General features: G+C 33.8%; 1 protein-coding gene across 1 annotated transcript; it reads left to right on the top strand.

Annotated features, from left to right (window-relative positions):
• The first annotated feature begins 12,706 nt into the window (after positions 1 to 12,706).
• LOC141517010 (olfactory receptor 4C11-like) lies at positions 12,707 to 19,239 on the top strand. The gene is made up of 2 exons (XM_074227950.1): positions 12,707 to 13,607; positions 19,220 to 19,239. Exons 1-2 carry the CDS (start codon positions 12,713 to 12,715, stop codon positions 19,237 to 19,239), a joined length of 915 nt encoding a protein of 304 aa, XP_074084051.1. The 5' UTR covers positions 12,707 to 12,712.
• Positions 19,240 to 24,011: the final 4,772 nt, after the last annotated feature.

The raw sequence follows: 24,011 nt of genomic DNA, 5'->3' as shown, positions 1-24,011 counted from the left end.
GGCACCAAGATCTTACATTAGAAATGGATGTGATTTATACAGTGTCTGAAGGAATGATCCAGTATTTAGAAAATGCTTAATTATAATTGTCCATATCACTTTGAAATAAACAGCAAATATATGATTATATCAATAGAAATATTTTTAAAATCTTTGGCAAAATGCAAAGCACATTCTTGTTATAAAAGTAGAATGTGGATGGCTAGGTGCTGCAGTGAATATAGCACTGGCCTTGGAGTCAGGAGTGCCTGAGTTCAAATCTGACCTCAGACAATTAATAATTACCTAGCCATGTGGCCTCGGGCAAGCCACTTAACACCATTGCCTTGAAACAAATCTAAAAAAAAAAGAGTAGAATGTATAGAATCAATGTGGACATTTATAAAATGAAATATATCATTTTTCTAAAAGCAAAAGTAAATATATTTGTAATGGGGATAAAATACAAATTTTCTCAATATTATTGTTAAAGCAAGGTTTTCCATTTTCACTATAGTTATTTAACATTGAATGAGAAACAGCAGATACAGAAATGAAAAGAACAGAATTCTATGGAATAAATAATAAAAAATATGGTATTGGACAAATAGGAAGTTAAATAATACTTATGGTTTCATTGGTACAATATATTACCTGGAACACAGAGTTTTTAATAAATGTGTTATGCTTTAATTAAATTACATAAAATGTATATCTGAACACCTTTGGGCTATTCAAAAGAGACCTTTCAAGACATCTGTAAAACTTAAAACAACATCATAAATTAAGTTATTTTCAGCATTCATAGAAGGCAGGAAAAAGCACATTGCTATACAATTCATTTAACTGCTAATTCTCTTACTCCCAAAGCCTGGCACTGGAGGATACTGGCACTAATTGGCTAGAGAAGTTTGTTCTTTCACTGACCAAAGTCAAATGAACTAAAGGTGCCAACCATTCCACAGTGATTGACCTTTATTTCCCCGGTGACTGAGTCACTTCTCTAGGTTTCTGAATTTTAATGCAATTTCTATAAGTATTTATGTAACTCAAAAAGGTGTTGTCCTTTAAAGCTTCACTGTGGATCAGAATATAGATCAGATTAAGCAGAGCACTGATCTATATTGTACCTGAAATTTTCTTTTTAAAATTTGAAGAATTTTCCACTTAATTTTTGTTAAAGGTAAGTAACTCATCTTGTATCTCTTCTATGTCTTCAGGAAAGAAATATAATGGGGTGATAATCCAAGGAATATTATAAACTTGTTAAAAGATGTCACTAATTTTAAAAGTTTTTCTCTCTTTTTGAAAGCACGGGTGGATTGGGAAAAGGATGTTATAGGACAAGAGAACTTCATTTCTAGAATATTTCCTGGTACAGTACAGACTATAAATTTTTCTGTAATTTATAATCTTCAAGAATTTCTTCTAGAACTAAGGCAATAAGTGACTTAGACTCCTAAGATCTTTAATTAGTATGTAATAGAAACGGGAAATGAACACTGATCTTTCTTAATCCAAAGGCAAATATCTTGCCACTTCATCAAAGTGTAATTTTAGTTGATGTTGAACAAGCCCATTTGGATGTTGCAGTGCATATCACAGTGCTTAGAACAGTATGGGGCCTTAACAAATGCTTATTAAATTAATTTTTTTTCAAAGAACAGAAGATGAAAAATGATATTTTTAAGTTAGTTCCTACTTGAGGTCAGAAATGAAAGATGAAAAAGATGAACAAAGAGGACAGATATTAAGGTAAATAACTAAGAAGATCAATTTGAACTTTATGATCTTGGTGGTACAATTTTCCACATCAAGTTGTGAATAACCTGTTTCTATCACTATCTCCATTGCCCTTCGTGGAATTCTAGATCTTCCAAAAAGATAAAGGGACATGAAATTTGGTTTATAAATGCTGCCTTTGCAGAGGCCTCCGGAAAACTTAAGGATGCTAAGTTATAAATACACCAAGAGGTTTTCAGGGTCCAGTGAAGAAAGATGAAGAAAATCAATTTGCATTCCAAAGATTTTCTGGCTTTGACCATCTTATGTTTAATCCTTAAGGGAAGGGGAAAAAAAAGACATGGTGTATAATTATAAGCTAAGGACTGTCTGGTCGCCAAGACGTGATTATTCAAAGAATGGTGAAAGAAAAAGTTGAAATAATAGGAAACTGGTTAACCTCTTAACCTCTGTTATGACCTTGACTGATTCACTCAGCTTTTGTATGACTAAATATCCCCATATGGAAAGTGAGGTATTGGAGAAGATAATCTAATGTTTAACTGTGAATTTAGCACTCATATCTTGGTTGGTGCGGAAAAGACACAGGATAAGATGATGTAACAATGAAGATTATCCATTCCTTTTTTTTATTCTTACTCTGATTTTTCTCTTTTCAATTCTTTAACTCACATTAATTGTTCTTTCATTCATTTACTCAGGTCTTCTATCAATTTACCAATTCTCATTAAATAATATTTCAATGTGCTTTAAGGGTCATAGAGCACTTTGCATGTTACCTCATTAGATCTTCAAAATAACTGTGAGCTAGTTGCTGCTATTATGTCCATTATGCTGCTGAACAGACTAAGGTTAAGTAAATTTTCAAAGTCACATAGCCAAAAATTGTCATAGATGGATTTAGAATTCATGAGTTCCTGATTCCACGTCAAAAACTCTAGCTACAGAGCAACCACCATGGTCTGTTCTATATCCCAGGTCCCATCACTCTCTTTCAGGTAAGTTTACCTCTCTACAAAACACTCTGCGTGGAAACATAATTTGAAGACCAGACATTGGGTATAGTTTTCAATAAAAATCAGCATCACATTCTGAAGTCTTTTAACACCAACCTAAAGGAGTTGAGGATTCTTAGGCACCAAATGAAGGAAAGGAGCCCTGAAGTTTTGTGATCCTGGATGTTAGAAGCAGGAAAAAGAGAAGATAAATCAGATTTTTGTTCATTTTCTTCCTATATCTATTTAATTTCCCCTGCATATAAATATATGACAACATTCTCTACATTACATTATCTGGCTTTCCATAAGACTTACAAGATAGACAATTCATTTTTATTTCTGTTTCATACAAAGATTAAATAATTTGTTAAAAAATTTTTAAGCATTTTGAAAGGGAAAGCAACTTATGGCTATTAGACAATGCATTAGTTATAAAGATAGGGTTCCTAGAGTTCCTCACTGTTCCAGTGCTCTTTCAACCAGAAAACATGAATGTTAAGTATACAGAAAGTTAACATCCTTAAAATTAATACTATTGAGAAAGAATAGAGTAACAAGTCAGATTGCTCTCTTTCATTCTATGTCTTTTTTAATAAAAATATAATATTGTCAATTATCAAAATAATATTATAATATGGCTAATCAATTTAACATAGGTTGAAATCGTTCATTTTTCAAAAGACCACAGAAGCAGAAGGCAAAGAAAATCAATCAAAAATCAAAACCTTCATTGCTTTTATTTTGTTTTCCTGAAACAAGAAAATATTCCAAAGTCACGTTTTTTAAAATATCATGAAACTCCACATTTTTAAAGTAAATACAAACAAATATTCAAGAGAATAATAAAAGCTTCCAAGTTCTGTGATTTTTAATAAAAAGGAGAAAAAAATCAAGTAATGGAAAATAAAGGAATGAGACTTTAAATGGTTAAAGTAGATCTGAGAAAGGTAGGGATTTTTTGACTTGGTTCAAATGCAATTAGCAACATTGCTAGTTTTTATCTAATCAACATTCTCTAAGTTTCTTGCAAGTTTTTACTTTGATGGTTTTATTTACTTGTTTATTTAAAATTATATACCAACAGGAGGCATTAAGATGATTTATCATATGGATAAAACAACAGATACTTAGTTTTAGAAAATAATTAGTATCAAAACACAAGACTGAAATCTAGGAATCAAGAAATATTTATTCTTCCTTTATCAAATAATAAATCTCATGAAATATTTTCCCTCAATTTTTATGTGACCTTCATCCAGGTCTTACATCATCCCCAAGTAGAAGTTAACAGCTAAAGGCAATGACAAAGTTTAGTGTCACTTTGCATTCATTGCTTATTGGAAATTCATAGCATTTCATAGCTAGAAAGAAAACTGGAGGTACTCTGGTCTGAAAACCTCATTTCACAGATAAGGAAATAGTTTCTGAGAAACGATATCATTCATAAAATCATTCAATCATGATTTTAAGTTTGTACTTAAAGCAGACAAAAGGGTTTTATAGTGTAAAATGTTTTCCAAAAATTATTAAAATTTCCATATTAAGTATTTAAAAACATTATTGAAAAAAACATTGAAGAATTTAAATTTCCCTGGTTTCCCAGGAGGGACCAATTATCTTTAGAAGTTGATCAGTAATGTTGAAATGAATCAACAGCTAAAGGAGAGCAAAAATCAATTTGTCATAACTTTAATTTCAATTTCATTTAAAGTTTCTATTATTTTTTGTCTATCAGATTAAATAATAATTGTTACATATAACATTCATAGACACAGGTATTGTCTGCAACAGAATTTTGGTTGAATAGAACATGGTGTGAGCAAGAGTAGGACATGTCTACGTAGTATATATGTAGTATACAAGTGCCAATAAATCAATGGGACTAATTTGATTGTCTTTTAATAGGAGCTATTGTTTGGCTATAGAGTCTGAAGTTTAGTGTGTGATACACTCACTCTAACCTCTAACTTAATGCAAAGATATACTTGGGGTCCTCTGATGAAATCCCTGTCGCAGATAAGTGGTAGCAGTTACCATGTCTTTCATATATCCCTAAATTTTAATGACTTTCTTCTTTAGACATTTACTTTTCTTCTTAAAATATTGTTGATTGAATTAAAAAATTGCAACTTCACTTTCAAAAGCATATCTCCAATCACCTATTATGTAGAAATTAATTCTTTATTTGAAATGATGGGGTGATGGGGAGGGGGCCAAAGAGAGAGAGGGGGAGAGAGAGAGAGAGAGAGAGAAAGTTACAGTGAAACAAAGAAATAGAGACAGACAGAGAGACAAAAGGGAATACTGAAAGTAATGTTAAATTATGATTAGAATTCTGCTAAAATGAACTAATTTTTGTTCCTCTAGGAAGTTCTTACAGCATGCCTCCCCCTTTTCCCACATTGTCAGGTATATCAGTGAGGTAGTTCTCTGCGAGTTTAATAATCCACAATACTGCATCATTTATTGATTATCAAACTGTCCCTTTTACTTGTCCTTTATTTATAATGTGGATGTATTTAGATAATATATTCTTGAAAAAATAATATCTACTGCATTTAAGGGAATGTAAGAGGGTACATTGAGAAGAAGAAGAAGAAACTCAAAAACAAAGGGGAGAAAATAGAAGGAAATGGAAAGAGAAGAGAAACGAATGAAAACAAATATAGAAAAAGAGAAGTGATTTCTCCATGACTTGCACTGTGCAGATATAGTAGTTTTAGGTTTGCTCATAGTTTGGTAATTAGATGTTGAATTAGTCAGAAAGTTGGAGATGGAATCAAGAAGAACTGAGGTCAAATACAATCTCAGACACTAACCAGGTATGTGAGTCTGGAAAAACAAACAACTTCTCTCAATATCATTTTCTTTAAGCTGTAAAACAGTGGTAATAATAGTATGTATCTTTCAGCACTGTTGTGAAGGGAAAATGAAAAGACATCTAAAATACCTTGAAAAACCTAAAAGCACCATTCAAAAATTATTATTATTATTACTATTATTAGTTTGTTGAACATATAATAGTGGCTCAAAATACCTCTCTGGCTCATCAATCAAAAATTTATTTGGGGCATGCATTTACCTTTCTTTTATCATTCCCAAATATTTTTGAAACAATAACATTGGTTCCTATTTAGTATATAGATTTATGGTTATAAAACAGTGAGTAAAATATGTTCACCTTTTATTATTCAAGTGAAATGTAGTGCCTCACAGCCTGAGGTTTGTTTATGAAATCTCATAGCACAACCTTCTTATTTGTGATAACCATGCAAAACAAATATTTCAGTGCCAAATTTTAACATGTTCTTCAGTTAATTTATGGGCTATTTTATTTTTTGTTTTTTTGCAAAATAATGAAAATGCCAAAATCTTTTTGTTAATTTTCTATCTACACATGCATATAAGTACGGATAACTACTTTATTTCTCAAAACTGTGTATTTCTTAAAGTGTTATTTAAAGGACAACTGTGATTCTTTGATAAGCAGCTAACTAGATGACACAGTAGAGGAAATTATGAGCCTGAAATAAGGAAGACTGAAATTCCAAAGAAGTCGATGGTTCTTATTGGCTGTTTATCCCTGTGAAAATCACAAAATCACAAAAATGTTTCTATTGGTTTCCATGACTATAAATTGGGGATAAGACTAACAACAGTCTTCTAGGATTTTTGTGTTGACCAAATGGTACAATAACTTACTCTTGTTGATGCTTAACAAATACTATTTTCCTTTTTTTTCTCTTTAACATACAATGGAAGAAATTATATGATTACATGAGACGCTGAAATTTCCCGCGCTGCCAAAGTGATATTGGAGTAAAACAATATGTTGGAAGCCCAACGTAGCTAATTGAGGTAACTTCTGGTAGAAACTCTTTTTTCTTGTCCTTTTGTTTTAATTTATAAAATGAGTAGTTTGGTTTAGGTGACCTCTAAGTTACTGTCTGATACTTACTATATGATCTTATGACTCAAGCAAAACTTTTGTCATTTTGTAATTAAAATAAAGGGAAAAGTATTCTATACCAAAATCATCTCCTCATACTTTTTTTAACTTTCCAGTTTGACAACTTAGTTGCCAGTTATTATAACTCCTGCCTCCAGAAACTGTTTGAACGGGAAATGACTTAAATGAATAATGATATCGTTTATTTTTTTGATATATGTACTATCATATTAATCATATTTCAATATTAGTATGAAATAAAAGAAGAATCAGAAGAAAAAGGGGAAAAGAAATAAAAATGAACAAAATTAAAATTTGAAATTAATATGCTTTACTTTGCAGTCACATTCCATAATTATTTCTCAGGATACAGATAAAATTTCCCTCACTAGTCTTTGGGAACTGTCCCAAGTCTCTATATTATTGAGAAGAACCTAGTCTATAAGTTTATCATTATACAATTTCCCTATTTTATGTCCAACAAAGTAATAATAGTAATACTACTAATAATCATAATAACATTTGTACAGTACTTTTAGATTTTCATGTTATTTTATATGTCTTGATTTTGTCCTCACAATGATCCTGATAGATAGGTACTATTGTTATTACCATTTTACAGATAAAATAGCTGATATTGAGGGAATTTAAGTAAGTTTCTCAGAATCATATACCTGATTAATGTCTGAGACTGTATTTGAACTCAATTCTTGATTCCATTTAGCTAATAAAGTATGATAGACATAGATCATCAGATCATGAAACACTTTTCATGTTTTCCTTTTCATTTCCTTTTTTTGGATATTTCTAAAATCCTTTATTGATTATTCTTTATTTTTTGCTATATTAATTAGTTCTCACCTATCTCATTCCTCTTGAATCCTACATATGAGTAAGTATTTAAATGGATTCATTCTGCTTAGATTGACATAGGACAAGAGAAGAAGAAAGTAACATCTGACATTTTCGTGGGATTCTACACTACCATTCTGTTGGGAAACCTATGAATTTTTGTGACTATCAAGACCAGTCTGATATTTGACTTTTGTATGTAGTTTTTTTCTTATTTTTTTGGATGCTATTTTATTTTATTTTTTCCAATTATATGTGAAGATAGTTTTCCACAATCAACTTTCTGTAAGCTTTTTAGTTCCACATCTTTCTACCTCACTTTCTTCTCCCACCCCGTCCATGACCGCAAGTAAGCTGATATATATTATACATGTAATATCATCTTTAACATATTTCCATATTAGTCACATTGCAAAAGAAGACTCAGAACCAAGGGGGAAAAAGGAAAACCTTAAAAAACATAAAACAAATTTTATTAAGTAAAAATAACCTGTTGCACACTGCATTCCTACTCTGTGGATGTTCTTTGGATGTGGATAGCATTTTCCATCACAGTCTTTTAGAATTGTACTTGATCACTGAATAACTGAGAGGAACTAAGTTCATCATAGTTGAATATCACACAAGGTTGTGACTAATGTGTATAATGTCTTCCTGGTTATGTTCAATTCATTCATCAGTTTATGCAAGTCATCAGATTTTTCGAACATGCCAACCCACTCACAATTTTTTTCTAAATTCCAGTAGGATAAGATAAATTTCTAAACCCAACTGAGTTATATGTTATTTCTTACATGAGACAAATTAAAGGAGAGTGATAGTCACAGTATACTCTCTCCATTTTACCCTCAAAAGCAACATATCCTTTGTCCCTCTTCATATGATTTAATTTACCATATGCTGTCTCCCCCCTTTTCCACTTTTCCTAGCACAATCTTTTTTATTTTTCCTCATGGCTTAATTACTTATAACATCATATCTCTAAGTATAATGCTTCTAATAGAGATATAGTTTGTAATAGTTAAAATTAACACCTCCCTGTGGATGAATGTAAATAATTTAATATTATTGAATGACCTTTTTCTTTTCTTTCCTATTTACTTGTTTCTTTATCTATGGAGTCTTATTATTGAAGAAAAAGTTTTCTGTACAGCTTTGGTCATTTCATCAGGAAAGTTTTAAAGTCACCTGTTTTGCTTAATGTCCATCTTTCCTTTTTAGTTTTGCTAGGTAATGATTCTTAGTTATAATTCAAACTCATTTTCTCCCCAGAAAATCATATTCAAAGTCATTCAATCTTTTAATGCTAAAGATGTTGAGTGCTGTGTAATCCTGACTGTGATTCCTTGATATTTGAATTCTTTCTGGCTACTGATAGCATTTTCTCATTCATCTGATAATTCTGGAATGTAGATCAAATATTCCTTGGAGTTTTCATTTTGGAATCTCATTCATGAAGTTATTAGTGGATTTTTTCAAGAGAATAATTAATCTCCTGATTCTAGAACATCAGGGCAGTTTTCTTTAATGATTACTGGAAAGAACTTGTACAGCTTCATTTTTTGATCATAGCCTCCACGTCATCCAATAATTCTTTTTTTTTCCTCTTTTTTGGGGGTATTTGCAAGGCAATGGGGGTAAGTGACTTGCCCAAGTTTGCACAGCTAGGTAATGATTAATTGCCTGAGGCCGAATTTGACCTCAGGTCCTTCTGACTCCAGAGCTGGTACTCTGTCCACTGCACCACCTAGCTGTCCCCATCTAATAATTCTTAAGTTTTTTTTCTCTTTTACATCTCTTTCCCAGATCAGTTGTTTATCCAATGAGGTATTTTATACATAATTTTTCAATTTTTTAAAAATTTTGTTTGACTAATTCTTGATGTCTCATAGAATCATTAGCTTGCACTTGCTAAGTTATAATTTTAAAGGAATTATTTTTTCAGTCAGCTTTTGTATTTTCTTTTCCATTTTTCCAATTCTATTTTTAAAGGAATTGTTTTCTTCAGTCAAGCTGTTGCCTCTTTTTAAAATAGCTCCCCTGTGTACTACTCATTACTTATGCCACAATTTTCTTCTATCTGTTGTACTTGATTTTTAAAAATTCTTTCTGAGTTCTTCCAAGGAGCTTTTTTGAACTTCAAATGAATTAATAATCCCCTTTGATACTTTGCACAAAGGAATTTTAACATTTGTTTTCTCTACTGAGTTAGCATTTTTATATTTTCGGTTGCCATTGTAGTTTATTATAGTCAGGGGTTTATTTTTCTGTTTTTTCACTCATCTTTGGCACAGTTGGTGACTTTTAAAGTTGAGTTCTTCTGGGTCCTATGCTTCTTATCTTGGTGACCAGGGGCCTCTTCACTAACTTTTTTTTCTGGGGCCTCAAGTGTTTGAAGCTTGTTTCTTGCATTAGGATTGCACAACCTAGTCATGCCAGCTGTGCTCGATTTCCAGAGCTTGCAATATGCCTTCTGCACTGGAGCTGGTCTCTCACTGCTGACGTGCCATACAGCTGGCCTGTCAAGCCAGAAATCAGGGGCTTTAGGTACTGCACTCCAGGCCCACAACTGGCCTGAAGTGGGCTACAATCCCCTTTTCATTAGAGGCTTCATTTAAAGTTCATTCTGAGGGAAGCTGGAAGAACTTAGGGAAGGTCCTAACTACTTTGCAATCCTGACTGTTACCATAACATAATTTTCACAGTGATTTAAATGTATTATTTAATTTATCTCATTAAATATCATAAATTGGATACTAGAGTTGCATATATATATATATATATATATATATATATATACACACACACACACATATATATACGGGTATGTTATGTTTATATGTGTCCTGTATCTACATTCTCCCTTTACTCTACTCCTCTTCTCTCTTGTCTTTTGCTCTCCTCTCTTTACATTCCTACCTACCTCATTTCTCTCCTAACATATTTTCCCATTTCAGTAAACATTATGTTTATATTGCCAGTGTAGTTTCAGAGCTTTCCAAGACTTTAATTATCTCTTGAATAAAATATTACATACAAATTTCATGTAGTTCTTTGGGTAAAAAAATATTTTCAAAGATACGCGAGATCATTGGAAGAGTAACATAAATATTATCTCCATGTTTAAAATTTGAAAAAAAAATAAAAGTATGTAGAACATTGATTCAAGTAATATTAATTAATGAATAAGTTGATTTCAGACCAACTTTTGAGGTTAGAAATATTTCAGTGAATTACCTAGGGTCTGTCCAAGTCCTTGGAGGCATTGTAATGGAGTGGAAGTAGTAGAAGACATGGAGTGAGGAGGAAAGAATAACATTTATTTCTTTCCTCTGATAATTGCTATATTTGTGGTCTTCAATAAATCACGTAACCGGGGGAGCTAGGTGGCACAGTGGATAGAGCACCAGCCCAAAGCCAGGAGTTTCTGAGTTCAAATTCGGCCTCAGGTACTTAATAATTACTTGTGTGGCCTTGACCAATTCACTTAACCCCATTGCCTTGCAAAAACCTAAAAAGAAAATAACTCATGTAACCTCTTTTAGCTTTCTCTGCCTCAACAATAAAACTGGAATTTACAAACTTGAAACACCTACACCATATAATTTGATGAAGATCATATAACAATTGTAACCATTAGTTATATCACTTTTCCATGTTCAAAATTAAATTACTTGTGTAAAGTCATTGACGTTAAACTGAGATTTTTAAAATGATGGGACAACTAATATATTGGATAACAGGATATGAATCAACTTTTACATTCTAGCACTATATGTTATGACAACATATCATTTAGTTGATATGCATTTATCCTATATTTTGCATGAACCATTCAATAGGAACAATACAATACAAAGAATCCATAGCCATTCAAAAATTAATATCAAGCTGAGTAGTGATCAAAACAAATATTTTTGGATAATTTTGGGTAAACAAACTTGTTTCACTGGATTTTAATTTCCTTCTCTGCAAAAGGAAGGCATTGAACTTGACAACTTTTTATATCTCTACTAGAACTTAATCAATGATGTATTAAACTATCTGCTAAAATAGGAGTCACAATCTGAACTGGCACAAAACATTATGATGAGAGCTTGGAATAGGTTTCTGGTATTTAGAACAAGAGAAGTGATAATTCCAATGAAATCTCCCCTTGTTGATTCACATAAGGATTATGTTCTAAGTTTGAGTTCCAAATTGAGAGGAAGACATTGATGATCCATAACATACTCAGAGAAGAGAAACTAGGAGGGTCAGCTTCTAAATATGAAGTCATAAAAAATAGAGAACAAAAGGAATATGATAGTCATTATCCATTATTAATAGGGCTTTCAGTGATATAACAAAGAGATCAGATTTTGCTATATTTGATCTCAGGAGAGAGAATTAGAAACATTTTTGTAGTTTATTAAAAAAGTAAATATAAACCTTATAGCAGGAAAAAAAATCTAAATACAATTCTCTGAAGTAAAAGAGAAGTCGAAATTTTTTCTTTCTTATTGATTATATTCAATTATAGACTGGAAGAATATATATAAGGGAAGATGCTAAGTTTATTTCTTTTCAGGTAAGAGTGGTCAAGACATTTCAAGAATTCCCTTCAAAATCTGATATTCTAGAAAAGGAACTACTAAATCAGAACAATCTAGGTCTTTAATGTTTCTGTCAGATTAGTATGTATTTTGGGATATTGTAGCAATTCTACCCCAAAATATTATCTCTAGAAAAAGGGTAGGCATAGTTAGAATTTGACTTTTAAATAACACCAAGCATGCAAAATGAAAAGGTAAAATAAAATTATTGAATAGAACTGTGAACTAAAAATGTCATCCAATAGCATTGATTTCAACCCACATAAATATACATCAGTGTCTTCCTATAAGTATGAAACATTTCCATATATGTATCACTGCTTAGAGAAAAGATTGATAATAGCTCTTTCTCTCATATACACAGACAAAAACCATGAACAAAAAATATGTTAGATGGATTAGAACAGATTATGAGTGAACTTTCTATTCTAAGCTTTGCTGTCTAAGAGTTTGGATATAGAAATAACAAAAGATAAATTATAGATATTCAAGCAGTATTTATATTTTGTCAATCTCCCAAATTCTTCTATATTAATTCTTCTTTATTCTTTTGTTTTAAATAGTTCTCATCTGTGTCCTTTCCACAAGTCCTAGAGATGAGGAACAATGTGACTGAGTTCATTCTACTTGGATTGACACAGGACCCACAGATGCATAAAATAATATTTGCCATTTTCTTGGGGTTTTACACTGCCACTATGTTGGGGAATCTATTAATTATTGTGACAATCAATACCAGTCCCGCACTTGCTTCCCCTATGTACTTTTTCTTAACTTATTTATCCATTGCCGATTCTTGTTTCTCTACAACCACAGCTCCTAAATTGATTGTGGACAGCATCTCTCAAAAGAACACCATTTCCTTTGATGAGTGCATGATCCAGCTATTTGCCTTGCATTTCTTTGGCTGCATGGAAATATTGGTCCTCATTGTAATGGCCTATGACCGCTATGTGGCCATCTGTAAGCCCCTTCACTATCCTGTCATCATGAACCGGAGGGTGTGTAAGATTCTGATTCTATTGGCATGGGTAGGGTCATTTCTACATTCCATTGCGCAGATAATACTAATCTTGACTGTGCCCTTCTGTGGTCCCAATGTTATTGATCATTATTTCTGTGATTTGCAACCTTTGTTGAGACTAGGATGCATGGACACTTATGTACTAAACCTCTTGGTGGTTTCCAATAGTGGAGCCATATGTTCAGTTAGTTTTGTTTTGCTGATGATATCCTACACAATTATACTGCATTCTCTGAAAAATCACAGTGCAGAGGGAAAGCGCAAAGCCCTCTCCACCTGTAGTTCCCACATCATTGTTGTCATCATATTCTTTGGTCCCTGCATATTCATGTACACTCGGCCGCCAACTACCTTCCCTCTTGATAAGCTGGTGTCTGTTTTTTATACCATTATAACACCCTTCCTCAATCCTTTGATCTATACCCTAAGGAATGCAGAAGTCAAAAATGCCATGAAGAAGCTATGGAGCACCTGAGTGACTATAGGTGACATATAATATGCTCAAACATATCTATGTGTGTGTACATATGTATGTATATATTTCTATTTTTTAATGACATTTCACCCTAACTGGATGAATTGAAACTGACTTATTATAATAATAAAATCAAAATTCAGATTCAGGAGTCCATGGAATTTTAAACAATATTTTAATAACTGTATTTCAATAGAATTTTCTTTTACTTTGCAATCCATTGCATTTTGTTTTGCCTTTGAAAATGTTTTTTCAATTTTACCTGAATAATATGAATTATAGCTTTTAAATATTATTTCAAATACTATAACAAATATACTAAAATAATATCCTGTATTGTTTCATAGTTTATAAGATAAGAGAGGAACTTTTGCACCATAATGGAAATAATGCTGGAAGTCAAGTGTAATCTTTCCTTTAATTTCTTGTGTGACTTGGGAAAATGGTTTAAATTTTCTTAATATTTGTTTTGTCAATAATAAAATAAGTTACTTGAGATTTAGTACCTCTAGGTTTTGTGCCATTTAGACCTCTAAATTTGTGGTTTCATGAATAAAGGACAGAGAAAAAGTGGAACAGGTTGAGAAATGTGATTTTAGAAAGAAAATGATAGAGTATCAAATTGAAAGAAAGAAGACCTAGATTGTAAGAACTGGAATCTCTCTTGCACATTTCTGTACTCAACAATTTGTTTCTTATAATACCACTATCAAAACTTACTTTTCCAGTTCATTTGGACCTTTAAAATTTGATTATGCTAAACCTTGTTTCATGCTAATTGATAGATAATTTTGGAACACTTATAATAAATACCGTGTTTTTTTCTCAAATATACTCATTTATAATTTTTCCATCTCATCTTCCCAATAATATTTCTATAAACTAGTCTTCCATTAAAAACAAATTAAAATAATAACTGATTTAATTTTGGTTGAAGTTTTATATGAGTTATAAAAATCTAAATTAGGTTCAGCAACTGATACACTTTAGTCATAGTGCCATAGCAAGTTATTTGATCTCACTTGCCTCAATTATTGTAATACACTCAGTTTCAGTTATAGTCACTGGATCTAAGACACCAGAGCAGTCTTTTATTATAATACATTGATTAATGTTGTCTATCCATTTTTTTATTTTAGCTTCCTGGTGCCCATCAAGCTGGTTCAATGTCTATTCTTTTTCCAATGAGTTATTTCATAAATTCTTTTATTTTTTCATTCATTTGACTATGCTGTATTTATCTTGATGTCTCATGGAGTTTACTTTCTATTTAGACTGAGGAAAAGAAATTACGGGAAAAAAAGTATTTTTAAATTTTTTTTAGTATTTTCATTTTCCTCATTAAATATAAATTCAATTTTAAATATTTATTTTAGATAATATTTTTAAATCTAATGAAATTGAGCCTATAAGGGGAGGAATGCATTGAAGAAACAATTTTAAAACATCCCTAAGACTTGCATCAATACAATTTAGAACTATTAGGCTTAGAAGGTTTTCTTTAAAGACTTCTGATGGTAACTAAGAGGTGCAGTGGATAGAGCACTGGCCCTAGAATCAGGAGGACCTGAATTCAAATGTGACCTCAGACACTTAATAAATGTATAGAAGTGTGTCCTTGGGCAAGTCACTTCAACCCATTGCCTTAAATAAATATGTATATGTTTTTATAAAAAGACTTCTAGCCAGATAATAGAGATAGAAGCCATACATTGTTTTAAGCTCTCCTGGATTTCCCTCAGATTTGACATGAATCAAGCTTCTTTAACAGATTTTGGACACACGGAACCCACAGCAGAACAGAAAGAAACTTCTTCCAGCAAGGTTAGTTAGACAGGGAGGATGAATGTTGGTTTGCCCAGAGCATAGAATCCAGGAAGAGGGCAGCATTGTGGGGCTGGGGACAAGAGAACCCCAGCATTGGAAGCTTTTGCCATGTGCATAGCAGACAGACTGTAGAGCCACAGCCTGGCTATCTAGACACCTCTCCAGCCAGTTCAATTGGACTGGAAAATCTGTGCTGGGAGCAATTCTGTTTCCAGATAAGTCCCCAGTTATTCCTGTGGGAGGGCCTGACTTTCTCCAGCACAAACATAGAAACAGCCCCAGGCCCAGGTGTGAGAGGCAGATCTTCCCCAGTGCTGATTACCCAGAGAGAGAGAGAGTCTAAAAAGGATTTTCTCCTTTATAATATTCCTTGATGTTTCTTGGAGATCAGGCTATTATTTTTTTCTTCTCAATGATCCTTATTTGTCTCTTCTGGATCTATTCTCCAGGTCAATTGTTTTGTAGATAAGGTATTTTACATTTTCTTCTATTTTCTCATGTCTTTGGGTTTGTTTATCAGATTCTTGCTGTCTCCTGAAGATATTAGTTTTCACAGATTCCAATCTTTTTTTTTATAGAAAATTATTTTTAATTTACCTTTGAACAATTCCTTTTGCAAATGGTCAATTCCATTTTTGAAGGAGTTCTCCATTTGCTTAATGGTGGTTTTGAGAGAATTATTTTCTTTTTGCACTTGTCCAATGGTATTTTCATTTTCTTCTTGCAAGATGATAATTTTCTCTTAGAAAGTGTCAATTTTCTCTTGCATTTCTTTTCCCAGTTTTCCCAATTGTTTTTTAAGCTTCTTCCTGATCTCTTCTAAGAAGTCTTTCTGGGCTGCAGATTATTCTATATTTTCCTCTGAAGCTTTAGTTCTCTCTCTATGAATAAGGATCCTTATCTTCAAGGATACCTTTTTTTTAATATTGTATTTTTCTTTATTTTGCAAAAGTTTCCAGTTTTATTTTTTAAGAGTAATCTCTATCATTGCTTACCTCTTTTGCCCTTTCCTTCCCTTTGACTTTTTTACTAATTTACCTTTTCTATTTATTTATACATTACTAAATTAGAGTAAACATAATCCCCTTCCCTCCACAAAAATAAAAAATTCTCAGAAGTAAAGTGAAAGAGAAAAAAAAATAATGTGCTTCAGTCTGTATTCTGATACTATCAGCTCTGTCTCTGTGGTGGATCACATTCTTCATCATGTCCATAAGATAAGTTACTTCCACATTTGATGTTGCTGATTGTAATTCCCTCCATACATTTCTCCCCACTACCAATTATTATATTTTCCCTCTCCTTTCACTCTGTCACTCTGTCCTTCATCAAAAGTGTGCTGTGGAACAGCCAAATGACACAGTGGACAGAGCACCAGCTCTGAAGACAAGAGGCCCCAAGCCTATATCTCACACCAGAGACCCAGCACCCACCCCTCCCCATGATCCTGGACAGGCCATCAAATCTTCTCCCCTCCCATCTTCCTGGTCCCCTTCTCCCATTCCTCTTTCTCAATTTTTTCCTTCTAGATTTCTATGTTTCCTCTCCGAACTGCTTCCAATGAAGATAAAGCTCCTTCCTTCCTCCTCACTTCCTCCCTTCCATACCATTGCAAAAGCTATTTTTTGACTATGGTCAGGTTGCTTTTTTTTGTTTAATCATTTCCCCAGCCTATGTCTGGTTTGGGATGCTTCCTAAGCTTTTGAGTATTATTGGGACACCCCTGCAAGGACTTCAGTATGTGAGACTATGAATGCTCTCCTGCCTGTGCTCTGGTCTCCCAGAATGAGACCCGGGTCTGAATATGGAAAAAGCACAAGAGTCCTGGGCCAGAGGAGGGACCTCCGCCGACTTCCCCTACCCCCTTACCTTCTGTGACCTGAGCACTCTGGTTACAGCTGCCAGGTAGCTCGCTGTTAGACTGTTTTGTGCACCTGCTTCCTTTTCTTGGGATCTAGGCTTCACTGAGGGACATGCTGGCTCCCACTTGCTTTAGTAGAGGTTTCTCTGCTGATCTTCAAAGTTGTGTTTGGTGTTCCCTGGGTTGCCAGGCCAGGAAACTGTTTCTGCTGCCAGGCTCCCCAAGACCCAGGCACCTACATACCCAGCGGGCTGTCCCAGGAAGATAGGAATGCCTTCACTCTGATGTGATAATCCTGGTTGTGCTGCTGCCCTCTCTATCCCCATGGAATAGAGTTCACTTACAATTTTCCAGGCTACATTGGACTGGAGAATTGCATCCCTAGATCTCTCTGTGGGGTCTGTCTCTCAAAAGTTAAGTTAGGGCCATAATTTTAAGGTTTTGGGAATATTTTTGAGAAAGATCTTCAGAAAGGCTGCTCCCATGCTTCCAACTTGGCTCCACTTCAAGGTCACTTCCAATAGACCCCTCTTTCTACTGAACTTTCTACATTTTCCCAGGATCTTGTGTTGGGAGAGGGGTTGGTTCACAGACCTTTGATGTTGAAATTGCTAGAAGCCTTTCCGACTAGGCTTAGTAACTCCAAGTGGGTCAGCCAGTAGCCTGCATCTTTGCTGAATTTGTTATATTTGAAAGTGTTTTTTAGAAGATTTTCCTGGGTTCAAATGTATATATATATATATCATCATATCATCTTCAAAGAGTAAAAGCTTTGTTTCCTTAATGACAATTCTGATCCCTTCAATTTGTTTTTTTCCTTTTATTGCTACAGCTAGCATTTCTAATACTATATTGAATAGTAATGGTGATAATGGACATCCTAGTTTCATGCCTGATTTTATTGGAAATGTTCCAAGTTTATTCCCATTACAAATAATATTTGTTCATGGTTTTTGATAGATACTATTTATTTTTTTAGGAAAACTTTATTCCTAAATTCTATGAAGTTGTTTAGGGATGTTGTAGTTTATCAAAGGCTTTTTCACTATCTATTGAGATAATCATTTGATTTCTCTTGGTTTTGCTATTGATGTATAAATTATGTTGAGTATTTTCTTAATATTGAACCATCCCTGTCTACATGGAATAAATTCTACCTGATCGTGGTACATTATTCTAGTAATAATTTGCTGTAGTCTTATTGCTAAAATTTTGCTTAAGATTTTTGTGTCAATATTCATTAGGGAGATTGGGTCTATAATTTTCTTTTTCTGTTTTGGTTCTTGTTTTAAGTATCAACAAGATGTTGGTGGCATAAAAGGAATTTGGCAGAACTTCTTATCCTGGTTTTTCAATAGTTTGTGTAGAATAGGAATGAATTGTTCCTTAAATTGGTAGAATTCAATTGTAAATCCTTCTAGTACTTGGAGAATTTTTCTTTGGGAGTATATTGATGTTTCTTAAATTATTTATTGGAAATCGGGTTTATTTCCTCTTCTGATTTGCAGTCTGGGCTCTGGGCAGTCTTAATCCCTATTTCTCTGCCTCTGTGTCTCTCTATCTCTGTCTCTCTGTCTCTGAATCTCTCTCTCTCTCTCTCTCTCTCTCTCTCTCTCTCTCTCTCTCTCCCCCTCTCCCCTTTTTCCCTCTGTTTCTGTATTTCTGTCTGTCTCTCTCCCCTGACCTCAGAAGACAAATGGAGTCTTTCTTTAGTTTTTGAGGACCACCTCATTTTATATGATCATCCTCAGTTTTTTAGAAAGATTTTATTTATTTCGAGTTTTATGAATTTTCCCCTCAATGTTGCTTTCTCCCCACCCCCAACCCCACAGAAGACAGTCTGTTAGTCTTTACATTGTTTCCATGGTATTCATTGCTGTAAATTGAATGTGATGAGAAAGAAATCTTATCCTTAGGAAAAGAAATAAACTTATAAGCGATACCAAAATTGCATAATAAGATAAGAATTTTTTTTTTTTAATTAAAGTTAATAGTGTTTGGTCTTTGTTCAAACTCCACAATTCCACAATTCTTTCTCTGGATCCCTCCATGCATAGGGCACTCTCAGGGACCTTAGCAGGGGAGGAGTTGCCAGTCCAAGCCCCAGCTTCAGTGAGCTCCTGTTCTCACTGCTACTATTTGTACCCTTGATTAAGTTCTTCTCACCTTCTTTAGCCCAGTGACTGCCTGAGGGAATGCAGGGTCCCTTTTCCCTGGGTTGAGGGCCTGGTGGGGGTGGGGCAGACTTTCCAGAGAATCACCTGGTAGCCCAGTTCAATTCCCCATCCTCTGAGCTCCAACTGGACCCTGCACAGGTGTCTAAGCGCTTAAGCTGATGGAGAGCCCCTCCCTGGAGTCAACTGGATCTAAACCTGGGAAAGTGCAAAAGAATTTTGATGGGTTACTTAGTAATTGTCAGTAATGGGTTGATTGGGAATTTTCTAACTTTTGTTTTAAAATAAATGGGGGAAAAATATGGGAACTGATAACTCAAAGGTAAACTTATGGACTGTCACTGGGACTGGGAAATCTAGATTGGAGCTCAATTAAGCTCTGTGCTGTTGATAAGAAATGGAGTCAAAGTCAAATGTTCACACCATAGCTCTCAATTTGTAAAACCTAACTGTGTATTAGCATACTGAAATAATAGTTTTAAAATGTGAAACATGTAAAAGCTAGCTAGGTAGTGCAATGGATAGAGCAATGGTCCTGGAGTCAGGAGGACCTGAGCTCAAATATGGCCTCAGACACTTAAAAATTACCTAGCTGTGTGTGACCTTGAGTAAATCACTTAACTCCATTACTTTGTAAAAAACAAAAACAAAAAAATTATATGAGGCATGGAAGTATTTGCTATAACTAGGTTTGGCCTCCTGTTCAAGGTAACTTAAGAATGCAGAGATGAATCAGGATGACTAGAGATGGTTCTGGAAGTGAGGCCACCCAAGTAGTAAGTAGCAAATATCTGAGACTGGATTCAAACTTCCATCCTCCTTACCCCAAGGCCAGTAATCATCTATTGGACCACCTAGCTATCCTATTTAAAATCTATAGTTCACGGGTTTGGTGTTGCTAATTTAAGACTGACAACATTTTTTTTGAATAGTGGAAAAAAAATTCACAAAAAAACCTGGGATATTAAACCTGCTCAGAATGTATTATGGACAGATTAAAACCTTTTGTTCCTCCTGGAGAGGTAGCAAGCACTTAGAGGACAGGAGTGAATTAAAAAATACTAGGTGAAATTTGTTTAGGAGACAGAGAGAGACATAATAATATAATATAATATAATATAATATAATATAATATAATATAATATAATATAATATAATATAATATAAATATAATATAATATAATTAATATAATGTAATGTAATATAATATAATATAATATAATATAATATAACATTAATATAATTAATATAATTAGTTTAATACATATAATATGAGATGAGATAAGATAAGTTGTGATGTAATATGATATGATATGATATGATATAATAATTATAACTATGACCCTGGCCAGTGAATGGCATGAAGGGGGAGGAACAAGTCTTTCAAACTGCATATAAGACTCAGGATTATCATAATTTGGGGCCCCCTTTCCTTAAGAGAGGAGGTCCTTCTTTGCAAAATGAAATAATAAAAGTCATTTTAATCATTCTGGACTAAGTATGTATAATGATGACTCATTGATAACATTTTCCCTTTTCATTTACCTTTTTATGCATCTCTTGAAGCTTTCAATTAAAGATAAAATTCTCTGTTCAGTTCTGGCCTTTTTATCAGGAAATTTTGGAAGTCCCCCTATTTCAATGAACATCTGTCTTTTCCTCTGACAGAATGTGCTGAATTTTCCAGGGTAGTAAATTATTGGTGTATTCCAAGATCCCTTGCCCTCTGAAATAATGTGTTCCAGGTCTTCTGTTTCTTTAATGTTGAAGCTGCTAAGTCCTGGGTAATTCTGATTGTCCTTCCTTGGCATTTAAGTTATTTCTTGTTGGTTGCTTGCATTTCTCCTTCCTTTGTGAATCCTGGAATTTGGCTATGATAGTCCTTAAAGTATTTTTCTGGGATCTCTTTCTGAAGCTGTTCTGTGTATTTTTTTGTTTACCTAAAATTAAGAACCTTAAAAACATAGAGTCAAAATAACATAACAACAAAAATAACAAAAGTAGAATATTCACGAAGTTTTATTCTCTAGGATTTTACCCACACCAATAGGTAATGGTGGCTATCTAAAAAAGGATCTCCCAGGAGCTAAAGGAGATGAGAAAATTTATACAGCAACAAGGGAAGAGGAAACAGAATATACATAGCAAGAGTAGACAAAACCTAAAACTTAACTGGAGACCATTTGGTCATTTAATCTCAGAGAAGCATCCTTCTACCATACTATTTTCCTGGAGAGAAATAATATTTTTTGAGACAAAGTACCAGGAGGGCTGGGTGAGTACTTGTTTTTTGATATTTAAAGGTGGACTGAATTCCTTCTTCCTTTGAGGAGGGCAAGACAAGATTTTCCTTTCAAATTATTAGGGGATTAAAGAGGGCAAGACAAGATTTGCTTCCTTAAGTCTAAAGGAGACACATTCCATTCCTCCCAATAGATAAGAAACATCAACCTTTGACCAGGAATAGGCATAAAACCTTATAGTAATTATTATTCTTTGTCATTTTCAAGGAGTATTTTATCTTCTTGATCTAGTATATTGGGATACTTGTCCCTGATAACTTTCTGAAAGCTATTTTCTAGGTTCTTTTTTTGATCCAGGATTTCTGGTGGATCAATAATTCATTTATTATCTCTCCTGGATCTATTTTCTAGGTGGTTTGTTTTCCTGAAAAGGGACTTTATATTTTCTTCAATTTTTTCAGTCTTGATTTTGTTGGGGAATCTTGGTATCCATAGATTCCTTAGTTTCTATTTGTCCAATTTTAATTTTTAGGAATTAATTTTCTTCAGTTAGTATGTGTTTTTACTTTTCCACTTGATTAATTGTACTATTTGCTCAGTTGCACTCCCTTTCTGGTTGGTTGATTTGAATTTTAGAAGAGTCATACTCATTTTTCTTTGTTTAACATGTTTACAAATTAGTCATTTTCTGTATGAGGAAATAGGATCAAGGGGGAAAAAGAAAACCAGGAGAGAGAAAAGAAATACATAACAGATTTTTTTAATAAAGGGAATGTAACATTCATTCAGATTCTGAAGAGTTTTTCTTTTGTTTTATTTTGTTTTGCTTCCTCTGAATAGTGATAATATAATACAAAACCAGTTTTCCAGGTTTGCCCTTGCTCTCTGTACTTTTCAGATGGGTTACATCTATCAAGGTTGATCAACTCACAATGTTGTTGTTAATGTGTATAATGTTCTTTTGGTTCTGCTTCCTTCACTTAGCATCAGTTCCTGTAATTCATTCCATGCTTCTCTGGAGTCCAACCATTTATGGCTTCTTATAGAGCAATATTATTCCATAACATTGATATATACCATAAGCTGTTCAGCCATCCCCAACTGATGGTCATGCCTTCAATTTCCAACTCTGCCAGCACAAAAAGAGCTGCTATGAATATTTTGTAACATGTAGAACTTTTCCCATTTTTTATGATTTCTTCTGCACATAGACCTAATATTGCAGCTGTTGAGTCATATTACTCTCTAGAAGGATTGGATCAGTTCACTGCCAAATAATTAAGGTCCCAATCCTCCCACAACCTTTTTAGCACTGATCTGTTTCTCTTTTTGTCATCTTAGCCAATCTGATATGTGTGAAGTGATAACCCAAAATTGTTTTAATTTGCATTTCTCTAATCAGTAATGATTTGGAGCATTTTTATATGATTATATATCTTTAAGTATTTTATTTCCTCTTTCTGGACCCTGTTTTTCTATGAGGTTTCTTATTCTTTCATAGTCAGAATTGCTATCTAATCCAAGTCTTGTATTGGGGATGGGCTTCTCATAGACCTTTAGAGTTGAGAAGTCTAGAGGCTTGTTGACTGACTTGGGGGCCATTGATGTTTGGAATATTCAGTGGACAGACTGGTAAGGAACACCAGGGGCTCTTTCTCTGCATTATTTGTGCTTGGACCATTAGAAACTCTGGGGTTACCTGGGTCATCCCTGGGCTATCTGATAGGCATCTCAATCACTGGACTAGGCTGTCTGTGCTAGAAATGCCAGAGGCTCTCAGTGGTGGGGAGGTCAACTACCTACTTCCAAGTTTGAGGAAGTGGAAACACCTGAGGGTATGTCTGAGCTGTTTGTGCAGGAAAGCCAGACCTTCCTTCTGGGAAGTCTAGAGGTTCCTGTTTAGAAACATGAGGCATTTGCTGTTGGGTTAGGTTGTGCAGACCAGATTGAATGGGTCTTGGTCTCCGTCACTGGAGTCTTCCCCTGGAACCATGCACCTGACCACCAAGTCTTAACTCCAAAACCACTACACACACAGGGGAGGATCTCAGGTTAGTCCACAGTCTCCGGAAGTCTGGTGAACTAGATGTTTGCTCTCTGCTCTGGCCTCCCCCATACTTTCCCCTTGAGAGACCTTGATTGAACATGGTTCATTCTGATCTTCTGTGCATTCTATCACTCCAGAATCTGTTCAGAGGATTGATTAATGTTGGTTCTGAGGAAAACCCAGGCGCAATTTTAACTGATCCTAAATTCTCTCTACCATCTTGACTGAAAGTCATTTGATTCTT

The sequence above is a fragment of the Macrotis lagotis genome, chromosome 3 (assembly GCF_037893015.1).
Source record: "Macrotis lagotis isolate mMagLag1 chromosome 3, bilby.v1.9.chrom.fasta, whole genome shotgun sequence".
NCBI classification, from domain to species: Eukaryota; Metazoa; Chordata; class Mammalia; order Peramelemorphia; family Peramelidae; genus Macrotis; species Macrotis lagotis.
This window is presented reverse-complemented; position numbering and strand designations above follow the sequence as displayed.

Bases quoted from the DNA above. Each gene is read 5' to 3' on its own strand.
- LOC141517010 (XM_074227950.1), top strand. From the start codon at position 12,713: ATGAGGAACAATGTGACTGAGTTCATTCTACTTGGATTGACACAGGAC. The intron at 13,608-19,219 runs GCACCTGAGTGA...TCTTATCCTTAG, and splicing joins TGCCATGAAGAAGCTATGGA to GAAAAGAAATAAACTTATAA.